The 25,041-nt window shown below is 41.9% G+C and overlaps 1 protein-coding gene across 3 annotated transcripts in view; it reads left to right on the top strand.

The window, feature by feature from the left end:
• PLXNB2 (plexin B2) overlaps positions 1 to 25,041 on the top strand; it is a 339,781-nt gene that overhangs the window by 239,824 nt on the left and 74,916 nt on the right. For all 3 annotated transcript variants that reach the window (XM_081211372.1, XM_081211370.1, XM_081211371.1), the window contains exons 5-10: positions 1,938 to 2,120; positions 3,885 to 4,007; positions 14,426 to 14,526; positions 19,086 to 19,212; positions 22,635 to 22,785; positions 24,917 to 25,028. In XM_081211372.1, coding sequence (XP_081067498.1) covers positions 1,938 to 2,120; positions 3,885 to 4,007; positions 14,426 to 14,526; positions 19,086 to 19,212; positions 22,635 to 22,785; positions 24,917 to 25,028 — 797 coding nt within the window. The remainder of the gene's footprint in view (positions 1 to 1,937; positions 2,121 to 3,884; positions 4,008 to 14,425; positions 14,527 to 19,085; positions 19,213 to 22,634; positions 22,786 to 24,916; positions 25,029 to 25,041) is intronic.

Below are 25,041 nucleotides of genomic sequence, written 5' to 3' on the forward strand. Positions count from 1 at the left end.
TGCTTCTGGTGAACCAGAGCAGCACACGGAAACACCGTTTACCTTCCTGCTGGAGCAGTACCTATTTATCTACTTGCACTGCGTGCTTTCGAATTGCTAGGTTGGCAGGAGAAGTTGTACTTAGTCAGGTTAATATTCAACTGACAAAAATAGTTATGCACCTAATGTTCGCTTTTGGAAACAAAGTGTAAATTTGACCATTCAGGTGTTTTAAGTGGGCTTAATCCAGTCGAAAAGTGCCATTGTCTCAGTGAGACAGATTTGCTTTGTATGACCTACACTGAGATAAATCCAGTTTTAAATTGCTCCATTTGAACTGGATGAGGCCCATTGCCCCCTTCCCCCTCATCACTATCATTCATACCAGAAACCAGCACCGTAATTTTGTACTATGGACCCCACTGAACAGGCCTTCATTGATGCAATTTGGGGGCACAGAGTTGGTTTTCTATCTTTAAGGTGGCATTTGTTATCAGTTTGTCTTCTAATCCTTTTGAAAAAGCTAAAATTGAGATATTAGTTTTTCTCATTCTTAGAGACAATAATGCAGGGAGAACAAAATTAAGTGTCAGTGTAATTATGACAAGCTTATATCTATAACTTCTTTATCAATCAATCAATCTCCTTTATTGGCATTAAAAAGTGCTTCGTATACATGGATCAGAACACAGCACAGTTAATGAAACATAGTAGGAGATACTTTAGGATAAAACTGCCCAGGCATCATGAGATAGAAGATGGCTCTCAGGACCTATGGTGACGTAATTTCCTAGCGTCACTCAAAAATCTTGCCGCATTCTCCACAACATCATTACAGTGGTACCTCGGTTTAAGAACAGTCCGTTTTAAGAACGATGTGGTTTACCAACTCCACAAAACAGGAAATAGTGTCTTGGTTTGAGAACTTTACCTCGGTCTAAGAACGGAATCTGAACGGTGGAAGGGCACCGGCGGTGGGAGGCCTCATTAGGGAAAGCGCACTTCGGTTTAAGAATGGTTTTGGTTTAAGAACGGACTTCCGGAATGGATTAAGTTTGTAAACCAAGGTACCACTATACTAGCTTTTATAGCTTGTATCTGAAACTCAGCAAAATTATGGACGACTCTTTAAAAAAATAAAATAAAACGCTTCCTATCATGTACATTAGTGTCCTTTACATCCAGAAATTCACCTTAGATTTGAGTGTGGCCAGATTGTAATATTTTCTATCTTGTATTTCTTTTAAAAAATAAAAAGCTCTAAAATTATTTCCTTCATTCTAAAAGGGGGAAATATTACACAGGAGACTTTTTAAAGTATCCTCCAAATATCCCATTTTTCAGTTTAAAAAACTCTGTGTGGTGGTGGTGGAGAGGGGAATCTTCCATAGAGAAAATAAAAAAGGATTTCCAATGGGGCGGTTTTCTGTGCCTTCCTGTCCCTAGGACCAACTGCAGTGCCTCCCAATCCAAGCATAGGCCATGATCCCTTGATACAGCCTCTTCAAGGAAGGGCTTTCCTACTAACTAAGGACCCTCACATGCAAACATCTTCATATGGATGCCCTGCTTAAGCTACACAGAGAGGAGTTTCCACATCACAACATGCATCAGTTTGGGCTGAACTTGGGTGCCACCCGTACCATATATCCAGCCTTCAGTATCTTTGTCCAGGGGATACCTGAGATATTTCTGCAACCACCTTCGGTCAGGGATGGATCATAAGCCACCTGAGGTCTCATCCCCCACCTGTGGGACCTTCAACTAGCAAGGATGGGGGAGATCTGCACCAGCAGTGATATAAGCTGAGCAGAGAGGTGTCTCCATCCAGTCAAACCCCCTCTACACATAGTTTGGCATAAAAGAGGGGGGTGGATTGGATTTCATCCCTGGTTTCAAAGTTCAGAGTTTATCACCCGTCTGACTGTTGTGTTTCTGTTTCTTGCTTCATTTCTTAGAATTCAAGCCAAGCCTTTCCATGTGGTTCTGAACATTTACCATACCCTCTGGGAAGCAGAGAGGGAATTACTACAGAACCTTTATTGAAGAAGAAGGGCATAGACTTGACTGCAGTGACCTTTGCCGTAGAGAACACGCATACAGTAGCATTTGTTGGGACATCGGACGGCAGAATCCTGAAGGTAACCTCAATGTCTTAAATGCTTTCTTCTTCTTCTTCTTGTTATTGTTTAAAAAAGAAGCATGGCCTATTTTTGCAATACAGTCATACCTTGGGTTACAGACGCTTCAGGTTGCATTTTTTCAGGTTATGGATGTGCCAAAACCCGGAAGTACCAGAACAGGTTACTTCTGGGTTTCAGCGACCGTGCATGCACAGAAGTGCCGAATCGCAACCCGCACGTGTGCAGACGTGGGGCTGCGGGTTGCGAATGTGCCTCCCTCATGAATCACGTTTGCAACCTGAGCGTCCACTGTATAAGAAAGAATGAATCTGCCATAGATATAAGGTTGATCTGGTATGTTGCTTGACTTTTAAATGGAACAAAATTTCAATAAAACATTTCATGAAGTAAATTCGATAAGCATACTCAAACAATTTATAGTTTATATGTATTGTGGCAATAGTGACGTATTGAACCCCAGAATTAAAAGTAATCATAAAAAATAACCATTCCTGAACACCATGAAATCAAAAATATGTGAACATATTTCAGCCCAAAATCAATAAAACCATGTTCAAATACAGTGGTACCTCGGTTTACGAACTTAATCTGTTCCTGAAGTCCGTTCTTAAACCGAATCCGTTCTTAAACCGAGGTGTGCTTTCCCTAATGAGGCCTCCCGCCTCCGGTGCCCTTCCACCGTTTGGTTTCTGTTTGTAGACCGAGGTAAAGTTCACAAACTGGAACACTACTTCCGGTTTTGCGGGGTTCATAAACTGAATCGTTCGTAAGCAGGACTGTTCTTAAACCGAGGTACCACTGTATGTCCTTCTCAAAGCTGTACCTGTGTATGCATTAAAATTCAAATAAACATAAACCCATTAGTCTGGCAGAAACCTGGAACGCCTCCCATTTGTTGCAGTTGTTATTTAGTAGAGTTAGGGCAACCAAAGTATTTATTTAATCAAAGCCTGATAGAGTTCTCCCTCATACTAATGTATCTTTTTGGTCCCATTCCCAACAGATAACTATAGCCATTGACGATGAGCTATATTGCTGCTCTTCTTTGTCTCCTTGTATGACCAGTTCGCTGCTGTGTTTGAAATGGGAAAGCTATGGTTTGTGCAAACTACATTTGGCCTACGGACTAAAACTGGGAACCCACTTTGAATAATGTTTCCAATTACGACTTGCAGGCAAATGATTTGCGCATACCAGAGCTTGATAGAACAGCAAACGCTACTAGCCTGCCAGGAGCAAGGAAGTCAAGGGGCATATTGGAGCACTTGCAAGAAAAGGAGCTCATGAGCAGAACGCTCAGACCCAATGGCAAAGCGAGTTAATTTCATTAGCAAATGAAAAAGTAAGAGGGGTTAGAATATGGCCAGGCTAACAGCAAGGTCTCTTGAGTATAAAACCTTAATAGATATCCCTAATACAGAATAAGGATCAGAAATTATGAATTAATATATTGAGTGTAATTTTGAAACTTGTTTGACTCTTGTGGGCCCTTCCAGCTGTACAGTTGTATGATTCTATGATCTCAATCACAACACATGAAAAAAATAGCAAAGAGCATTGCCCAGATAGAAACTGATTATTTCACCAGAATAGAGCGAGATTTTGAAAAGGCAATGATGCTTTGGAAGAGCAGTTCTACTTTCTTGCAGCTCAACAATTATTTCTTAGAGTGGTTTTGTTTTAAAATGAAAATGTCCAGATGTGCTTCAACTTAAATACTTTTTATCTACTGAAAGATAATGTAGTGAATCTGTATTCCAGGTGTTTCTGTCGAATCCTGAAAAGGAATATGCTGGAGTCCTTGTTGAAAAAAACAAGCCTATCCAGAAAGATCTCGCCCTAGATGCTCTCCAAGAGAACTTGTATGTGATGACTGCAAAAGAGGTACAAAATGCTTGGAAAGAGCAATGAAACTTTAAATATCAAGTTCAATTTGAACATTTTTCTCATGGCATATCTACAGGGTGAGCTGGACTTACAACTGTGTTGCTAAACGGAAATCACAAGAAATACGCAAGAATAGTCCCTTGAGGCATATTTTTGCCACACACACACACATACAAAATCAGAAGTTAACCAGTGTTCCCAGAGCTGGCACTCTGCACATGCCCCAAGACAATGCGATCTCTTTATTTTCATTCCGCAGGCAACTGTGCAGACCCATTGCAAGTGCACAGAGAAAGCAACCTTTAGCATAGCTTCCTTCATGGAAAGCAAATGGCTCGTCCTCATTAGATAGAGATGTGAAGGAACTCTGGGCGTAAAGCAGCAGCTAATTATGCACTTGGCCCAAAGCAAAAAAACCCAGGAGATGTCCTGGTGTAATGTGTAGTTCGGCTTGGCCTTAGCCCAAGTCCAGCATGCAAACTATTGGACCACATGGCCTATCATTGGTAATTCTGGTGATTTGAAAGTTGGTTGTCGTGTGCTGCCTGGGACCAGAGTTATGGCACCAAGAACTCTACAGTGTTTTATATATATATATATATATATATATGTAGGTTTTGGTGTCTTCGGGTGTCTTCCCGTGTAAGAGTTGGGGTGTCTAGGCGACGTTTCGACGAGGTCTCACTCGTCATCTTCAGGCTGGTGCTTTCGGCTTCTTGTTACTAGAACAGAGCAGGATCTCAGTGTTTGAGTTCCTATAAATACTGTTGAGGGGGTGTGGTGTATAGCCTCCAACGTTCTGGGCAGATAGGAAGTTCCTAGGTTAATGTGCCTTTTCTTCTTTTGTTCATTAATTACTTGAGGGATATCTTGAGTGATTACTTGAGTGATATTCTGAGTACCACTTAGGAGGGTCATTGGGTGTGGATTAGTTGCTAAAGCTTTCGTGTCTTGACCTCTTGACCTTGTGAAGAGTTTTTCTGAGAAGATGGCTGTACTGCACTTAGTTGTGCTCTGGCTTGGCTTCGTGTATAGGGGCGAGCTGTGGTTTTGTGCCCTGTGCCAGCCAGATCTGTGTAGGGATTGCAGGGGGGTGCAGCATCCGGAGGTGCCACTATGGTTTGGCTACTGGATGGTGTCTGTAATTTATCTGTGGAGAGGGTCTGGGTTTGGGTCTGGTGTGGTTGATTGGAGATGGCGTTCTGTGTGCCTCTGGTTCTGGTGTCGGTTTTTGTGGGGAGGGCTAATTTCCAGATGTCTGGCAGGCGGGACGTGTCGTCACGCTTGTTCATGTTGTGAGGGTGTTTCTCTATCTCGATGGCTTCCATGATTATTCTCTTGTGGTGATGTTCCATGTTAAAGAGCAATTTGGAATCTGCAAAATTAATTTCGTGTCCTGTTTCTTTCATGTGTTGGTAAAGAGAGGAAGTTTTTTCTTCTTTTTTGACGGCATTCTTGTGTTCTGCGATACGTGCATTTATTCGTCTGTTTGTTTGTCCAATGTACGTGGCTGGGCAGACTTTGCAGGGTATTTCATAGACCCCTTGGTTTTCTAACTGGATTTTATCTTTTGGGTTTCTGAGGATATTGGCTATTTTTTGGTTGGTGCAAAAGGCTGTTTTGATATTGTGTTTATGGAGGATTTTGCTAATTTTATCTGTAGTGCCCTTGATATAAGGAAGGAGGGCCATGCCATTGTTTTCTTCTGTGTCTTGGTTTTTGGGGGGGTGTTTCTTTTTGGATTAGCTTCGTAACCCTGTTTTGCTGGTATCCGTTGGCGATTAACACATTTGAGAGATTCTGTAACTCAGTTGTCAAGTGGTCTTTGTCAGCCAGGCGTTTGGTTCTGGAGATGAGAGTCTTGGCTACGGAGTTTATTTGTGCAGGGTGGTGGTGTGATTGTGCATGTAAGTAGCGGTTGGTGTGTGTTTTTTTCCGGTAGATAGTGTGTCCTAGGGAGCCATCAGGTTTTTTGTAGATTAGGACGTCAAGGAAGGGAAGTTGGTTGTTGGCTTCTATTTCCATAGTGAATTGTATTTTGGGGTGTAGGCTGTTGAGATGTGTGAGGAAGCTATCTAGTTTTTCCTTCCCGTGTGGCCAAATTACAAAGGTGTCGTCAACATATCTGAGCCAAAGTTTGGGTTTGTGTTCTGACTTGTCTAAAGCATTGGTTTCAAAGTGTTCCATGTACAGATTTGCGATGACCGGTGAGAGGGGTGATCCCATAGGTGCTCCTTCTATCTGTTTGTATCTTTGTCCATTGTGGATGAAGTACGTGTTGGTTAGGCAGTGGTTGGTCAGGTCCAGGATGTATTCGGGGGGATTGTATTTGTTTTGAATGGCTGTCAAGGCTTCATTAATGGGCACTTGTGTGAAGAGAGATACAACATCGAAGCTCACAAGTAGGTCATCGGGATGTAGGTTTTGCTTCTTTATTGTTTCTATGAACTGGAAGGAGTTTGTAACGTGTGAAGCGATAGATTCTGCATAGGGCTGAAGTTGCTTAGCGAGAAATTTAGCGAGATTTTGTAGAGGTGAGCCTATGGAGCTGACTATTGGTCTGAGTGGTGTTCCTTCTTTGTGTATCTTGGGGAGACCGTAGAGTTTGGGGCATCTGGATGATTTTTCTCTGGGGATGATTCTTAGCTGGATTTCTTCACTGATAGGAGAGGCTTTTATTTTGGATTTGGTGGTTTTTTCCAGATAGGTGGTGGGATCTGTTTTTATAGGTTGGTAGGTAGGGTCTTGGAGTAGATTTGATAGTTTTGCTTGGTAGTCCGATGTGTTCATCACAACAGTGGCATTACCTTTGTCTGCTGGGAGAATGATTATGTTGTTGTCTTTCCTCAGGTTGGTGAGTGCTTTCTGTTCTTCTTTGTGTAAATTGCTTCTGGGTGGTTTGCTGGAGCAGAGGATGTTGGTGACTTCAAGTCTGATTTTATTGGCTTCATCTGGGTTGATTTTGGTTAGGCTAGCTTCGACTCCGCATATGATGTTTTCCGTGGGGATGCGTCTCGGGGCGACTGCAAAGTTGAAACCTTTGGAGAGTACTTTGGTTTCAGTTGAGGTGAGGATCCTGTCTGATATGTTATGTACTGTTTGTTTCATGGGTTGTTGTGGAGGGTGGCTGGGCTTCTGGCGTTTCTCTAGTTTGTGGAGTTTGTTGGTGTGTATGTCTGTCTTATGTGAGGACTCTGTTTCAGCTCTCCAAACGGCTAGTTGTTTGCATTTGTCCCAGAGTGCAGGGTGGATTTTGTTACAGAGTTTGAGGTGAAGAGTGAGCAGATCTTTGTTGGTTTGGTTTAGTAGGTATCTTTTCTTATGTAGTTTGTTTCTGATTAGGGATAGTTCAGTTCGTTTCAGGATCCTTTCGGTAGCTGGGGTTTTAGAGTGGAATTTAAGTTGGAAGCATGTGGGAATTAAGTTGTTGTCTCGGCAGTTGCGTAGGAACAAGAGATCACATAAGATGGTGGCTCTTCGGATTTCTAGTTTCTCGTAGGTTCTTGTCAGCTGGAAGGTTTCCTCCCCGTAGAGGTGAGATATTTGCTTTCGTAGATTTTCACGGGTACAGGAATGTAGGTTTTGGTGTCTTCGGGTGTCTTCCCGTGTAAGAGTTGGGGTGTCTAGGCGACGTTTCGACGAGGTCTCACTCGTCATCTTCAGGCTGGTGCTTTCGGCTTCTTGTTACTAGAACAGAGCAGGATCTCAGTGTTTGAGTTCCTATAAATACTGTTGAGGGGGTGTGGTGTATAGCCTCCAACGTTCTGGGCAGATAGGAAGTTCCTAGGTTAATGTGCCTTTTCTTCTTTTGTTCATTAATTACTTGAGGGATATCTTGAGTGATTACTTGAGTGATATTCTGAGTACCACTTAGGAGGGTCATTAGGTGTGGATTAGTTGCTAAAGCTTTCGTGTCTTGACCTCTTGACCTTGTAAAGAGTTTTTCTGAGAAGATGGCTGTACTGCACTTAGTTGTGCTCTGGCTTGGCTTCGTGTATAGGGGCGAGCTGTGGTTTTGTGCCCTGTGCAGAAAATATCACTCAAGTAATCACTCAAGTAATCACTCAAGATATCCCTCAAGTAATTAATGAACAAAAGAAGAAAAGGCACATTAACCTAGGAACTTCCTCTCTGCCCAGAACGTTGGAGGCTATACACCACACCCCCTCAACAGTATTTATAGGAACTCAAACACTGAGATCCTGCTCTGTTCTAGTAACAAGAAGCCGAAAGCACCAGCCTGAAGATGACGAGTGAGACCTCGTCGAAACGTCGCCTAGACACCCCAACTCTTACACGGGAAGACACCCGAAGACACCAAAACCTACATATATATATATATATATATATATATATATATATATATATATATATATATATATATGCAGGTTTTGGTGTCTTCGGGTGTCTTCCCGTGTAAGAGTTGGAGTCCAACTCTTACACGGGAAGACACCCGAAGACACCAAAACCTGCATTCCTGTACCCGTGAAAATCTACGAAAGCATATATATATATATATATATATATATATATATACACACACACACACACACACACACACCCAGCAAGTAATGTGTACATGAAGAGGATTTGATGCAGCTTTTTCAGGGACAAATAGGGAAATGGAAAGCAAGTAGGTATTGCAAAATTAAGAGAGGTTTTTTTAAAAAACAAACAGCAGAAGATGACATTTACCTCAGCTTATTTAAAAGGCCTGGGTGAACAAAGGCCTGACACCAAAAAGATCACAAAGAGGGTGCCAGGCAAACCTCGTTGAGAAGGCTGTTCTATAACAGAGGTGCCACCACTGAAAAGACACTGGTGGTGGCCTGCCTCAGTTAATTCAGTAGAGGCACTGGGGACTGGGGTTTAAATAGGAACAAATGACAGAAGGTAGTCTTTCAGGTAACCTTGTCCCAAACAATTTAGAGCTTTAAAGCTTAAAAACAACCATTTTAATTTGTCCCTGAAATGATCTGGGAGCCAGTACAACTGACAGAAGCATTGTTGTACAGTGGTGCCCCGCAAGACGAATGCCTCGCAAGACGAAAAACCCGCTAGACAAAAGGGTTTTCCGTTTTTCGATGCACTTCGCAAGACGAATTTCCCTATGGGCTTGCTTCGCAAAACGAAAAAGTCTTGCGAGTCTTGCGATTTTTTTCGCTTCCCCCCCTTTTTCTAAGCCGCTAATAGCCTTTTAGCCGCTAAGCCGCTAAGCCTTTAATAGCTGCTAAACCGCTAATAGCGCTAATCCGCTAAGCTGCTAATAGGGTTGCTTCGCAAGACGAAAAAACCGCTAGATGAAGAGACTCGCGGAACGGATTAATTTCGTCTTGCGAGGCACCACTGTAATATGATCAAACCACCCAGTGCCTGTTAATAATCTTGCATCCCAGTTATAGACCAACTAAAGGTTTCCAGGGTGCTTTAAAGACAGCCCCAAATACACCAGACAACAATAGTATTGTGTAGAGGTTGGGAAATTCCTCCCCTGCATAGTCTCTTTTGTTTTATGTGGCACATAAGCAGATGCAGAAGCTCTGAGGCTTAGTAGTATTCCCTTTCAAAAATAGTACAGCACAAAGTAGTCATTATTCCTGCTAGCTTTGTAGCTCAGGGTCTGTTCCTCCATCTTCTGCTCAGCAAATTCAAAGCATCATTAAGAATCGTTTACAGGTGCTTGTTTGGGCAATAGGCATGATTAGTATAATCAACACTGCGAAAAGATTCTCTTCAATATTTTTTTAAAAAGCAAGAAGAGTAGATTTAAATTTAATTTGTAGTTCTCTAATGACTTACAATTTAGTGCTAGGGTTATTGAGTGATTTTTTCACATGACTATGAGTGTTTTGCCAGCCTACATCTGGGCCTGTTCACATGTTTCACTGACCCTTGTAATCCATGAGGTGTGATATTTGGAATCCCTTTTATCCAGAATTTATTGTATATTACGGGAAATTGCAGTGTCCCTTTAACCTTAACTACTTGGGGGAACCAATGAACCCAGATTTGGGTTCAAAGATAATAACATTTCTGCATGCAGGAACCCGGAGTTAAGACAGAAGGCAGAATTGGGATTCAATATGACCTTAACAGATTGGAGAACTGGGCCCAAACTAGCAGAATGAATTTCAGTGTAAGGTTCTACACTTAGGCAGGAAAAACCAGTTGCATGAATATAAGATGTGGGACTCCTGGCTTACCAGTAGTACATGTTAAAGAGATATAAGGGTCTTTGTGGACCACAAGCTTGACTTGAGTAAACAGTGTGATGCAGCAGCAAAAAAAGGGAATGCTATTCTAGGCTGCATCAACAGAAGTATACTGTCCCGATCAAGGGAAGTAATAGTCCTCCTCTATTCTGCTTTGGTCAGAGCACTCCTGGAGTCCTGTGTCCAGTTCTGGGCACCACACTTTAAAGAAGGATATTGACAAGCTGAAACGTGTGCAGAGGAGGGTGATTAGGATGATAAAGGGTCTGAAAACCAAACCTTATCAGGAACGGTTGAAGGAGCTGGGCATGTTTAGTGTGAAAAGAGAAGACTTAAGAGATATGAAAGCCATCTTCAAATATCTAAAGGGCTGTCACGTGGAGGATGGGGCAAGCTTACTTTCTCCTGCTCCAGAAGCTAGAACCCAAATCAATGGATTCAAGTTACAAGAAAGCAGATTCCAAGGAGACATCAGGAAGAACTTTCTGACAAGAGCTTTTTGACAGTGGAACAGACTCCCTCAGAAGGTGGTGGAGTCTCCTTCATTTGAGGATTTTAAGCAGAAGATGGATGGTCATCTGTCGTGTATGAGTTTGTTGAGATTCCTGCGTTTCATGGGGTTGGACTAAATGGCCCTTAGGATCCATTCCAACTCTACAATTCTGTGATTTTATGAATAATTACCTGCTCCACTGGGACAAAAGAGAGGAGAAGGAACAAGTTCCCTGAGTTTCACCATGACCTGAAGCTGTGTGGACATGCTGGAAACATGAGCTAGATATGAGTCTTGTGGCTGTGTGCTTCAAATATTGAGAGGTAGATTGTGGATCATTGTAGTCATGATGGAGGGAGGGAGGTAAGCAAGCCTCCATAGATCACTTTAGAGCCCTGTCTTGTATAGTAGTAGAAGAAGAAGAGTTTGGATTTGATATCCCGCTTTATCCCTACCCTAAGGAGTCTCAAAGCAGCTAACATTCTCCTTTCCCTTCCTCCCCCACAACAAACACTCTGTGAGGTGAGTGGGGCTGAGAGACTTCAAAGAAGTGTGACTGGCCCAAGGTCACCCAGCAGCTGCATGTGGAGGAGCGGGAAAGCGAACCCGGTTCCCCAGATTACGAGACTACCGCTCTTAATCACTACACCACACTGGCTCTCCAAGGAAGACAACCCAAGTTATTTATAACATCCCCCAAATGGTTCAAAAGTAGTCAAAGGCTCCTTGCTGCCCAAAAGAAAAGGCAAGGGGAAGTGATAGTAAAGGAAAGGAGCTCTCTGGTGTTGTAGCAATCTTTTGTCATGGTTGTCCCACAGGGATCAAACCAACAACTGTGGAACAACCAGATTGAGGAAGACTAAAGACAGGCAATGGTTGGAATAAGCATCCCTCTAGGGGAAAGAGGAAGGCGAAGGAAGACAAAAGGTGACTTATGTTCACTAGAAGGGATTGCTAGAGTGAGACTGATGCCACAGGCCAAAGCAGATTTTTTGGATGATAAATGACAATACAAGTGGCGTTTGGGAATATACGTAAGAATTGTGACCCAATAAAAGCCATACTGTATCTGGAACATAGGTATAACAGGAATGTCCCTCATGAAGAGCAGAGATAGATGAGCTCAATCTTTTGATATGATAAGAGAGAGAACAGTCCAAACAGAAAGAGGAAAGAAACTTCAGGTGCTACAAAACAAGGTTTATTTAGTGCTCAATGTGTTTCAGAGAAAATATTTTCACAAGGATACTGTAAAGTTGCAAATGCCACATAGAACAGAAAGAATGACTGGTACAGAATCAATACTGAGTGAGATACATTAAGTTTCTTTGTGTAAGTATATTACAAACATTCAAAGCAATACTGCTACAACTTGTTTGTTTGAACAAAACCAAGTTAGAAACAAACCCCTGAAAATGAAACAATTCCAAATTCACTTGTGGGGTGGGGGAGTTTGGAGTTGGTTCCATTTTCATTTCTACTAGTTATCCTTCTCTTTTTTATGTTTTTGAGCTCTCATACTGCCCTTGAGAGAGAAAATTTCACCAAAATCCCATTAGAGTCTAAACACTGTTTTGAGGCACCTGAATTTACCTCCATCCTCTCTCTCTCTCTTTGGCCTGCTAGTGGTACTACTCCAGTTTTGTTGTTGCTTTTTTTAAGTTATCGTTGGAACAATGCCAATTACAAGAAAAGGAAGCATCTATCTCGTCAGGGCTAATTAATGACTGAATAGAGACATTTGCTTGTGTTAGCAGTTGGCAACTGGCTTCTATCTTAAATTAGGCACTGGCATAAACCCAGAGTTCTTGCACCTCTCAATCCTATGAGGCGTTCAATAACAGCAGGCAACCAATGCTAAGTTTCCTTCATCTGTACACTTGGAAAAATCCCACACTCATTGCACCGTCACCTGTAGAGTGAACCTAAAGGAGCCAAAAGGCTTTGAGACATGTGAACTGACCACCTTGGTAACAGAAAGCCATCTCCTTGATATTAAATTGCTTGTGAATGTATCCCCAATGAAGCAAAACAAATGAAATTCTAAACCCAATCCCTTGGGGATAAAATTGCTCTGAAACTTCCAGGTGTTTAGCATCACGGACCACATCCAATACCAACAGGTAGATCCGAATCTGATCATATATAACGTGCTTTGAATGTCCTATTAAAAATATTTCTGTGCTTTTAGATATTGGTATACTTAGAAATACTATTCCTTGAGGAATACGCAAACATGGCATCATAGTAACTTTTGAGACTTTTTTGGTGATGAAAAAAAGTAAAAAGGTAAAGGATCCCTGCACAGTTACGTCTAGTCAAAGGCGACTATGGGGTTGTGGCGCTCATCTCGCTTTCAGGCCGAGGGAGCCGGCGTTTGTTCACAGACAGCTTTTCTGGGTCATGTGGCCAGCATGACTAAACCGCTTCTGGCGCAACGGAACACCGTGACTGAAACCAGAGTAATAATCAGTGTTAGAAACTGAGATATGAAAGCTAGGAGCTAAATGGCACCTTAAACCTAGGTTATAGGTGCAACAATGGAATGTCTAGGCACCCTTTTTTTATAACAAGAATAAAGGGTAAAGGGACCCCTGACCATTAGGCCCAGTCGTGTTGGGGTTGCGGCGCTCATCTCGCTTTATTGGCCGAGGGAGCCGGCGTTTGTCCACAGACAGCTTCTGGGTCAAGTGGCCAGCATGACTAAGCCGCTTCTGACGAACCAGAGCAGCACACGGAAATGCCCTTTACCTTCCCGCCAGAGTGGTACCTATTTATCTATTTGCACTTTGATGTGCTTTTGAACTGCTAGGTTGGCAGGAGCAGGGACCGAGCAACGGGAGCTCACTTCGTCGCGGGGATTCAAACCGCCGACCTTCTGATCGGCAAGTCCTAGGCTCTGTGGTTTAACCCACACCTTAAACCTAGGTTATAGGTGCAACAATGAAATGTCTAGGCACTCTTTTTTATAACAAGAATACAAAGCTGTGAATGAACTGCAGCTAATGAATGAATGAACTGCAGCTAAAATATTATGTTCACTTTTCACATGGTCTAGTCGTCGTCCCACCACTGGCCAACCCGCTAATATTCTTAAGAGGGTCTCTTCTCCAGCCTTCAGAGAGCAGCTGGAAGTGGGGAGGCAGAAAAAGGTCCTCCTTTCCTTCCACTCGCAGCTTTAATCTGAAATCTTAGGTGCAGTAGTGCGCCCAGAGCTCAGAAACTGCTCGCGCTAATGAAATTCCCTGTTGCAAAATGCACCTAGAACAATGGGAGCTTCGAACACTGGTAATAATAAGTAGTGTGCATTTAGGTGTGTGGGTGTGCGTGTGTGCTTAGTTTGGCAAATTTTAGCTTTGGAGTTGGGGGTTTGTATCCGGAAAACAGCAGAGGGAAAAGGATTAAAGTACACTACCTCAGCATCACTCTTACAGAGTGCAGACACAGCTGCTTTTAATTTATTTGTTTTGGGTTTTTAATGCTATATTTTTTTTAGGAGAGGTTCTCAGTGGCCTCAAGTGGTTTGTCCCCAAACATGACCTTAAGTTTACTGCAAATATTGATGATGCAAGCAAATTCCTGTGAGCTCAGGACAAATTGTGAATTGGCTAGGGGTACAAAAATATGAAAAGCGTATTAGAGTTATATAATCTATTCATAACCAAAGCACTTTCCCGTCATTTATTATTAGATGTATCTACTCTTATTAGGTGTTTCGCTTGCCTGTCCAAGAATGTACGAGTTACTCAACCTGTGACCTGTGCATTCAAGCCCGGGATCCGTATTGCGGCTGGTGTGTAACAGAGGGAAAGTAAGTATTCCATGCTACAGGGATATATTGTATTATGCATGTTATTTCTTTTCAGAATATCATGTATGCTGAATGATTTCTTCAAAGCATTTGTACCAGAACTGGGGAAAACTCTTCATCACAAATTACCACAGTGTAAACATATAATGAGCAGCAGGGAGGAAGCTAATTTGCATATTTTGTCTGTATAGCTTGTATATAATTTGCATGAAAATGGTGGTTGCCAAGCCACAGCTGGTGAATATCTAGCATTTATCTGGTGATAGTCTTATTCTAGTATTTTAACTCTAAACATTCCTTAATACAGTTGAAAAACAGCTGAAAAACAGCACTTGGGAATCTTTGGATGGTGGAGGGAAGAGAACCATGCTGAATTTCAATTTTGCTTTTAGGTTTCTGATGTTTTAAGGGTACAAAGTTTTTGTCTGCTACCGAGAGACATGCTGGAATTTATTATATTCAGGGTGTTGTGGCAAAAAGTTGCCTTCCATTTCTACCAAACACACATTGACTATGGATGAGGTAGATTTTCCATTTCCTTTCTCACGATATACACCTTCAAGTCAGTTGAGATTCCTGGTAGTGATTATTTCCTACCAGGGTGTCAGAACTTTATTGACACGCTAAACATACAAATTTTAAAGACAGAGAAAAAGAAAAGAACAAAAAACACAGCACTCTTTTTTGCTTAGCCCTCCGTGCTCCCAAGCTGGAAGCTATGAGAGGTCAAAATAAACTGAGATAAAAGCAGAGATCTTCAGTGTTTTAACAGGAAATCTCCTCATAACGTTGAAGATTTCTCTAAAACGCTTTCTGCTGCTGTAACACCCCTAAATAGCAAAATTAAATTGTGTTGGTCTGTCATAGCTTTTCTTCAGAACCACAGCACATAGGAATGGTCTAAATCGGACCATTGTTCCGTGTAGCTCAAATTGGCTGTGGTTTTTCCTTCAATTCCAACAGGAGCCATTAATGAACTTAAGTTAGTCACGTCCATCGCCATTATTATTATTATTATTATTATTATTATTATTATTAGGGTTTCTTTTTAAAAAACCACACGCTGAAAATAAATAACTTAGAATAAAAAGTGAGAACGTGAAAAAGCAGGGGGGGGGGGAACGTTTTCCAAATCACTATAAGGATTAACAATTACAATTCCATATACTCTGGCATCTCTTCAGATTGGTATAACTCTTTTGCCTTTTACATCCATTGTCTTCATTGTCTACTCCAGTTTGGGCTGAGATTGGATGCAACTCAGCGATGCATTGTTCTTGCTGCTATTGGGAGTATATTTTGGGATTTTATTGTTAGTTTTGGAATTTTATTGCTACATGGGGAATTTTATTCCCTATTTATTGAGGTGTTTTAATTACCGGTAGCTGATGGTTTATAACGGTTTACATTTTGTTATATTTCTGCAACTGGAAGAGCGACTTACGTTAAATAATTCGATGTTGTCAGCCACCTTGACCGTGACTTAAACTATGCAAAGGCACCGATACAAATAAAAGATGCTGATGAGCTGAAAAGAGATCAAGCTCGATACATGGATTTCCAAATTTGTGGCCTTCCTTTTCCTTTTATTATTGCTTTTAATTGCTTATTTTGAGCTACTGGACTTCTCATACCTCTTATGAGGTGAGAACACAAACAGCTGATTGAACTTGAAATCTTTTGCAAGGTATTATTTGGGGGAACATCGCCACCTGTGACTGTTCTTTTTGTTCTGAAATTGAGAAGTTGAAATTGAAAGTGAGGTGTTTTTTTCTTCTGAAATTAAATTATAGGCCCTCACCTGGGCCTATCATTGAACACACTGGCGTAACTGTTATACTTCTGAAGTAGGCTTAGCATTTTCTGAACGAAAGCTTTTGCATGGCTGGAGGCTTATTTTTAAATAAGTAAGGGGTGGTGAAGATGACTCTAAGTTAGTCTCCTCTGCTTCAAACTTCCAGGTTAATTAACCCCATGGCAGAACCATGTGGGAGTTTGTGATATGAAGTGCATGCTACTGGCATACAAGGTTTACTTAATTATAGGAAAAAGGAGATAGGTTTCAGGAATCCTACTTCCACTGCAAACATCTTAACTGCAGCAGTAAAATTGCCTCAAAGCTTATCATGAAGCCAAACGAAGAATACCCCTCTATATATACATACTTGAAATGCAGAGGAAACCACACAATTTAATTTGAATGAGAGGCTGACTACCTATGAATGCAAAGGCATATTTGCATATTGCCGGGTTGGGGGAATCTCAGCTTTTCTCTAAGACTTCTCATGGTGACTCCTGACCTCATTATTAAAGACTTTCAAAGGTCTTTGTCAGCAAACAGCCAGTTTTGATCACATACACTTACAGACAATTAAGTCTCCAAGTGTCTAAAGAGGACCCCCCCTCCCCACAAAAGAGCCCAGGGAGCATTGTACGCTCAGGGGCAATGAAATGCTGGCTGGCTTTGGGCAGGGTGGGGGTGGATGGAGACTAGAAATCTATGGGGAATGGAATGGAGTGTCCTAGAATAGGGCGTGATTGGAATCGTGAACAGGTATAAGCCATACTGCAGAAATTTGTTGCAGGTCCAAATGTCAGAATGAGAGTCTCTAAGTCAGTCGAAAACCTTCTTCAGTGACACACACACATGCACCCTACACACACACACACACACACACACACACACAGTCTGGGCACTGGATTCAGAATTGGAATTGCTTTCCAGAAATCCACACCATGTGTTTATTTGTTTAAAAAAACAAAATACAGTCATACCTCGGGTTACAGACACTTCAGGTTGTGTTTTTTTGGGTTACAGACCGCCGAAATCCGGAAGTACCGGGACGGGTTACTTCCAGGTTTCAGCGGTCGCGCATGCGCAGAAGCTCTGAGTCGCAACCCACGCGTGCACAGACACACCACTGCGGGTTGCGAGTGTGCATCCCGCATGGATCATGTTTGCAACCCGAGTGTCCACTGTAAACAAGCTTTATTTAAATCATTAAAAAGCAGCAGAAAAATATTGGAACCCAATGCAGATATCTATAATTTCAACAAGGGGGAAACGAGTTCAAGGATATTGGTGTTACAGAGAGTGGGCAAACAATAAAATAAAATAATAATTTCCCAGCTATTGTTGTCATACACAATATCTAGGCCTGGTGTCTTTGGGAGCTGCAATACCAGTCACAAAATGAAGGCTGCAGATCCACAGCAGATGATATATGTTTCATGAGGCACCAAATTCCTAGAGGTCCTAGGCCTTTCCAAGGACTGCAGCTGCCAATGATCCGATATTTGGCTCTTTACTCTCCCACCGCCCCAAACAACTGAAAGGAAAAGGTTCTGAGTTCAGCACAGGCCTCCCAGTTGATCTCCCACAAGCCGCCGAATTGCATTTTTTTGCTACTAAATTATCTGCTCTGGTTATGTTTTCTTTCAAATGCAATTTTGGGAATTGCAGTCAGCATGACTTTATTTTTATTTTATTTTTCAAAGTTAGGGCTCACCTGTACCATACTCTAAGCAATAGTTGTATTGATGGAGAAAGGATGTAGTTATAGAACTCATGAGTTGTAGGAACTCCTGTAGACGATACCTGGTTCAGATTACCAGCATTTCCAGATAGGAATTGTAAAGACTCTTCTATGAAACCCTGAGAACCACTGTCGGTTAGCAGAGGCGATATTGTGTAAGTTTAGTGTAGGCAAATACTGAGCTTCTAGTTTTTCATTGACACAAAACGATGCATTTGATGAAACTGGCTCTAGCCATAGAAGCTTGGGGCCACAACAGATCTGTCAGTCTTTTAAGATGTCGGAAGACTCCTTGTTGTTATCCATTGTTATGCAGTGTGTTTGCTGCACTCGCCCTACATGATAGTTTACATTTCAGGAAGGCATGTCAGTAAATTATTTAGCCATCCAGAGACCGCAATAGGTATCCTTGTGTTGCTCTCTCTACAATTCTGCTTGGCACCTCTGCATCTACTGGATTCAGTATAATGATGGAGAGAACCTGAAAGTGGTTTCATATTTCAAGAATTTTCCTTGAGTTCACTTTCCCAGCAGCAGTGGGGAATAGTCAATCTTATAGCCAAGGATGTATGTTTTCATTTGTGACTCAAGCATGAGCTGACAGAGCTAAGCCTCAGGCTGAGACTAAAGACCTGGTGACAAATTTGCAGTGTGTTAAGGAATAAGCAAAACACTCCAGATTTCCACACTCTGTAGGCACAATATTGTTCCTTAACAGCTAAACTACTTTTCTGTTAACATGTTGCTTGAATACTAGGTTAGGGTCCCCTCCCCACTTTGTGTACAGTTAATTGAATTTAAGATAAATATTTGAACGTTTGTTGTTGTAATTTGAAAATGCTAACAGGTAATTATCCTGTCATAAAGAATAATAAGTAAACAGAATAGAAGAAAAGAAATATTAAGCACACATTCTATGCCACCTTTCCACCACCAGTGCTTATGCATTTGAATGCTTTTGTATTTTGGGTTAATGAGTGCGGATTTTTAAAATGTAACTTTAAATTTTGTTATTTATTCCAGATGCACGAGGAAAAAAGACTGTGCAAGATCAGCTCAGGAAAACCACTGGCTCTGGAGCCCAGATGGCATTTGCCTGAATATTACAAGTGCTTACCCTCAAAATATGAGCCGGGGAGCTACAGGCAACGTAAGTGCAACAGGATCGTGTGTGTGTGTGTGTGTGTGTGTGTGTGTGTAAGAGAGAGAGAGAGAGAATCCAAATCATAGTGTATTGTGTGAGGAGTGAGAAAATTGCCCTTTCAAACTCCCAGTCCTAGAGGGGAATGCAAGGAGACTCAAAGGCGTCCCAACAGCCCCCATGCTCCGAGTGCTTTCCCCCTCTAGAAAAATAGGTGCTGGTACTCACCAAGAAGGGACGCGGGTGGCACTGTGGATTAAACCACAGAGCCTAGGACTTGCCGATCAGAAGGTCGGCGCTTCGAATCCCCGTGACGGGGTGAGCTCCTGTTGCTCGGTCCCTGCTACTGCCCACCTAGCAGTTCAAAAGCACATCAAAAGTGCAAGTAGATAAATAGGTACCACTCTGGCGGGAAAGTAAACGGCGTTTCCGTGCGCTGCTCTGCTTAGTCATGCTGGCCACATGACCCGGAAGCTGTACGCCGGCTCCCTTGGCCAGTAAAACGAGATGAGTGCCGCAACCCCAGAGTCGGTCACGACTGGACCTAATGGTCAGGGTCCCTTTACCTTTACCTTACTCACCAAGAAGTTGTTACAGTATGTGCCACACTTTTTAACAACAACAAAAAGAGGTGCCAGCCCTGTGTACCTTGGAGTATCCCCTGATAAAAAGCACTGCATGCTCCCATTTCAGCCTGAAAAGGAAGTGTAACGGCTGTCTTAAGGCCTTTGTAAAGTGATGTTTGAAGCATCCACACACACCCTTTTCTTTTAAGTAGCGTCAACTGATGTACCAGTGGGTATGATTTGGGCAAAGTGGCCTCGCAGTCCACTTCTGATCTGTGAGCCGGAGTTTCTACACCCCAATTTAAAAGAAGTAATGGAAGTTTCAGACCACCTAAATGTTAAGTGTTTGTGTAAATGACAGAACAAGTGCACTGCTTTATAGAATAAAGAAAATGTTCTCCTTGGGGGGGGGGCGGGAAACAAAGGTGTGGGTTTTTTTAATGATTTATTTTAGAACAAGAGGACACACACAGCACTTCCGTACACTCTGTCTATACAGCTAGATTCCCTTTTTCGTATGGTTCATTTATTCGCTACAGGTATGTTACAGTTCCCAAAGGGAAAACTGTCTCAGTTGGGGGGGAAACAGGCTGTACAATTGCTAAAGTCACACAACAGCGGACAAAAGCAGAATGAAACATAGAAAAGAGAGAGCATGCAGATAGCTCAGTGTGTCCTCAAGCATCCGGTCAATTCAAGGAAATTTTTAACCCACCCTGTTTTCTCACCTTCATTCCAGCTGCTTGTTTCCTTATATAACAGAAATAATCAAACACTTGAATGCTCAGTTGGCTGTTTTCCCTGCGGCTCACGAAGCCACCAGACATCCCTCTTTGTCAGGAAACTTTTTATTTCTGTCCCCCAGCAGCCCAAAGCTCTACTTCATCTCTCCAATTGTGAATGAGGGTTTTTGGAGGAAAGTTTGTCTTTGTTGCCCTTTCAAAACAAGCGTCTTGATTCTTTCCAGGCTGACTTGTGACTCCCGCTGTGTCCTCCGGCTATTGTTGCAGTGTGGTTAACGTGCTTTAATTATGTTGGAAAAGTTTGAATAACTTCTGTGCTCAATAGATGTTGCGTTTGTGCTTTCCAAAAGCCAAAACAAAACAAACCCTGCAGAACACTCTCTTTTTTTCTAGCACATTTTAGGACAAGATGACAGAGTGTAATTCCATCTCTGCCAAGCTTTTCGCCAAGGGGAAAAGAAGGGTTTTCAGTTAAGGTTGTAATACTTACTGGGGATATTTCTGTTTCTACTTCAATGAATCCCCCAGGCTTTCTTCCTGGTGGAATGGGACAGAATGACCAAAGCACGCTATAGCTTCTTATGGAAGTCTGCACCAATCAAGAGTGCCGTGCCACAAAATTTAAATGGTGTGCTTTTCAGTCCAACTTACAAAGAACAGCACTGCACAGTTTGCAGTGTACACAGCTAGTTTGCAATATTTTTAGGGTGGGAGAACAAAATGCCTGCTTCCCCAAACCATAATAGTGTTCAGATTTATTTATTTTTTATTTTTTTTAAGTGACCTCCTTCAAAGATGGTTTTGTGCAAATGTCACCCTGCAGGTCCAAATTCCTGGTTAGGTAGCGGCATCACCAAGCCACACCTGCAAGCCCGCCACTTGCCGGCTAGGACAGAAGTCAGGGCGCAGGGTGTCATGTGATATCAGTTGTGCCAGCTTGGGATTTAGCAGACCCAAAACCAGCTCAACCCATCCTCCCTGGTCCCGAAATGACTTGCATCAGGCCTCACACACATACCCAGCGCAACAGAGAGGCTGTTTGGAGTCACTATCATTATCATGCATTTTAAACTAGTTTTGGTCTTGTTTTATGAGCAATCCTCCTTTGGAGGTACCGAAAGGACAGATCTACGTTCTGTGTTCTGATCTATGTTGCATTCTGCATTTTGAGGAATGACATTCTGAGGACTACAGAAGAGAACAGCAAATTAGGTGCCACAAATCTCCCAAAATATTTGGAATTATTTTACCTTGGCTTTATGGAACAGCTGCCTCTCAAAATACTGATCTTGGCAAGGTGGAGTTTAAGAATATCAGAAGAAATACTCCTATATAGTCTTGTAGGATGTTAGTTCTGGTTCCATTTCCTTAATAACCTAATAAGGAAAGTAATTTGATTTCATAACTATACTTTAAATTAAACAAATGACTTTATCTCAATTAGAAATATTCCTTTTTTTCCCCTCGTTTTCCTCTGCATTATCCAGATCGAGGATGTATAAGTGTTGTGTATTCTTAAATGGTTCTATTGCTAAAAACTGAATAAAAATTATAAAAAATAGATTACTTTAAAATACTATTCTGCTCTCGTGTGTGTGTGTTCTAAAGTGATCTATAGTGCCTAGTTGCATCAGGCAATGTACATAGTGCTTGCCTAAAGCCATTTTGTCACTCCTTTTGAATGTAGCCCTGATTTCTGTGTTGCCATCCTCTGGCTTGGGGCTTGAACATAAAAAGCTGTGTTTCACAGTCAGACCTTTCTGGTACTGTCTAGTCTGGTGGGAACTCTCCAGGGTCTTTTGCAATCATGCTACTCTTTTTCAACTTGAGATGCTAAGCACTACCCTTGAACTATGGCCACTTAATTACAATAAGGTTGTTAAGAATCCTAGTTATCAGCGAAGAGGACATTATTGTAATATTAAAACATGTGGCACTAGTAATCTTTCTTCGGGGGGGGGGGGGGTTTCCCACCAGTGCAACACATTTGCTTCCATTTCTTTTTCCTCTTCCTCTCTGCTACCGTCCCTGTTACCCTTCCTCTCTGCCTCCTCCATGTAGGAATCCACGGTTTTTTCTTATTCGTTGCTTTCTGACAACCTCTTTTTGCTTGCATTTCCAGGTAGGATTGACTCTCAGCCCTTTCCCAGTTTTAAATGGAGATGACCGGCTTTGGTGTCATTTTGGGGAAACAAGGCGTGAGGCGGTGTTAGAAGAAGGGACTATTACCTGCGAGCCTCCTGCTGAAATCCCTCCAACGACAAAAGGCCAAGGTAAATAAAAGAGCAGGTCTTCACATTTAATATATATGCCTGTGCTTTCCAACTTTGAAGGTATCTACCATATTTTTCACTCCATAAGACACACTTTTTTCCTCCTAAAAAGTAAGGGGAAATGTCTGTGCGTCTTATGGAGCGAATGTGTGGTCGATCGCTGGCTCCCTTTCTGGCCCCGGCCCCTTGCCCAGGCCTCCATTGTTGAATGTTCTGCAAACGGAGCCTGCGACATGTGACTGGCTGATTAGATTATCTGTCTGGAAACTGTAGAAATGGCTCCCTTTCCTTTCCTAAAGAAGCTGCAGAACTGTGTGTTGAACCCCATAAAAATAGGACTTTTTCCCTTTGCAAAGTAAGCTAAACAACTTTGAGCTGATCCTCAAATAAACTGGGGCTTTTCCCCTTTGCAAAAGAAGCTGCACAACTGTGACCTGATCCCAAAAAAGCGGGGATTTCCCCCTTTCCTCCTCTAAAAACTAGGTGCGTCTTATGGTCGGGCGCGTCTTATGGAGCGAAAAATACGGCACTTATAGTAATTGCTTTGGAAGCACACATGCGTTCCCTACCTAACCCATTGCTCTTCGTATTGGCCCAAGATGTGTAACCAGTCATCCTTTTGAATTAGAAAGATTGGCATCTGCTACATGCAATAGCCACACTACCCCCAATACCGCCTGCACTAAACCTGTAAAGAGTGAAGGACAAGCTGTGGCATAGCGTGGTTTGGCAGTGCCCGGGGCAAGGCAAGTATGGTGCCCTTTAACTCTTGATTCCTGTCAGGGCTGGATGGTAGCAGCAACAGCCCCATTGGCCCCCCTCCCCATGCTATGCATTCACCTTCAACATTGGTAAGCACTAGAGAGCCCCTGTTGGTTAATGAAGAATGAAAAATGTGTTGGAAATTTTGATCTTGTTGCCATGTTGGTCCTGGTAGCTGTGTGCCCCATCACATTCCCAAGATCAAGGAAAAACTACCTCATAAAATGCCCACACAATGTACCCAAGTTCCAAAGACGAGAACCTTAACAGAGGCAATCTCTGTTGATGATACATAATTACTGTGGAAATTTGTTCATTTCTGGCCTTATATACGCATTTTGTGCTTGTTAGCAATCCATAAATTTTTATTGACAGTAGCAAGCACACACTTTATGCCATATGATGCCATATTTTATAGATTGTTGCATGTGAGAGTCAGTAGTTGCCAGTGGACTGTAAGAAATCTCAGCCATTTCTCCTGAGAAGATTTAGCAAATACTTGTAAATAGCATTTTAAATACATACATACATACATACATACATACATACAGTAGTTGGAATTAACTGGCACTTAAAAAATAACAACAACAACAACAACAATTTTCAGCTGACCCCGGTATATGAGATAAAGTGAAAAACAACCTGGAATTTTCAATAGAATTCTTCAGAAAGTGGGTTTAAATCTGAGCTGTCACCACTCTTTCAAAAAGCTGTTAGAAGAAAGCTGAGTTTGAAATTGCTCAATAGCTTGTGAAATAACTTGTCAGAGGGGTTTAATGATTTCCGGAAAAGGAATAGCTGGAAGCCTCATTGAGGAAGTTCCCATTTTTATATATAGCTCTTGATCCTGAGTTCAGCAATAATCCAGATTAGAATCCCATTAATGGAGGAAGTATATGGAGGAAGTTAGCCAGCTTTCCAAATTGCTAAGTTTTGCTTATTATTTTGAACACATACTGGTTATTTCAGAAACTCCTTTTGTTTTATTCATAGTGTGTGATTCATAAATTGCACACCCTGACAGTGTAAAAAAACACAAAAAAACACCATCTTCTGAATTCATGCGCCTTAATTTCCTTGGTTTTTCTGACTTGCATTTTTCAGTTGTAGAATACATTGTCCCTTTTGAATAAGCATTTTCCTGATCTAATAGTCGGGGACTTTTAAACGTTTTATCATACTTCTATCAGGTTTTCTTCCATTTAGTTCCTGGACGCTTAATGCAGTTTCATTTAGGGTGAACAGAAGGTTTTCACACTAACCCCCACAATTTCAAGAAATGTATTGGATAGGCATTAACATTGTACCAAGAAGTATTCATTATAAAGCACCCCCACGCAAATCAATCTCTCTCTCTCTTTTTTGGTAGATTATGTCTTGGTTCTACTGCGCCTGACCTTTGGTGATAATATATTTCTTGCATCGGGTACATATCCTTTTTATGACTGTGGAGAAGCTATAAACCGTATTGAAAATGAACCGTACGTATCTAGC

Source organism: Podarcis bocagei (genome assembly GCF_964188305.1).
Source record: "Podarcis bocagei genome assembly, chromosome: 10".
Lineage (NCBI taxonomy): Eukaryota > Metazoa > Chordata > Lepidosauria > Squamata > Lacertidae > Podarcis > Podarcis bocagei.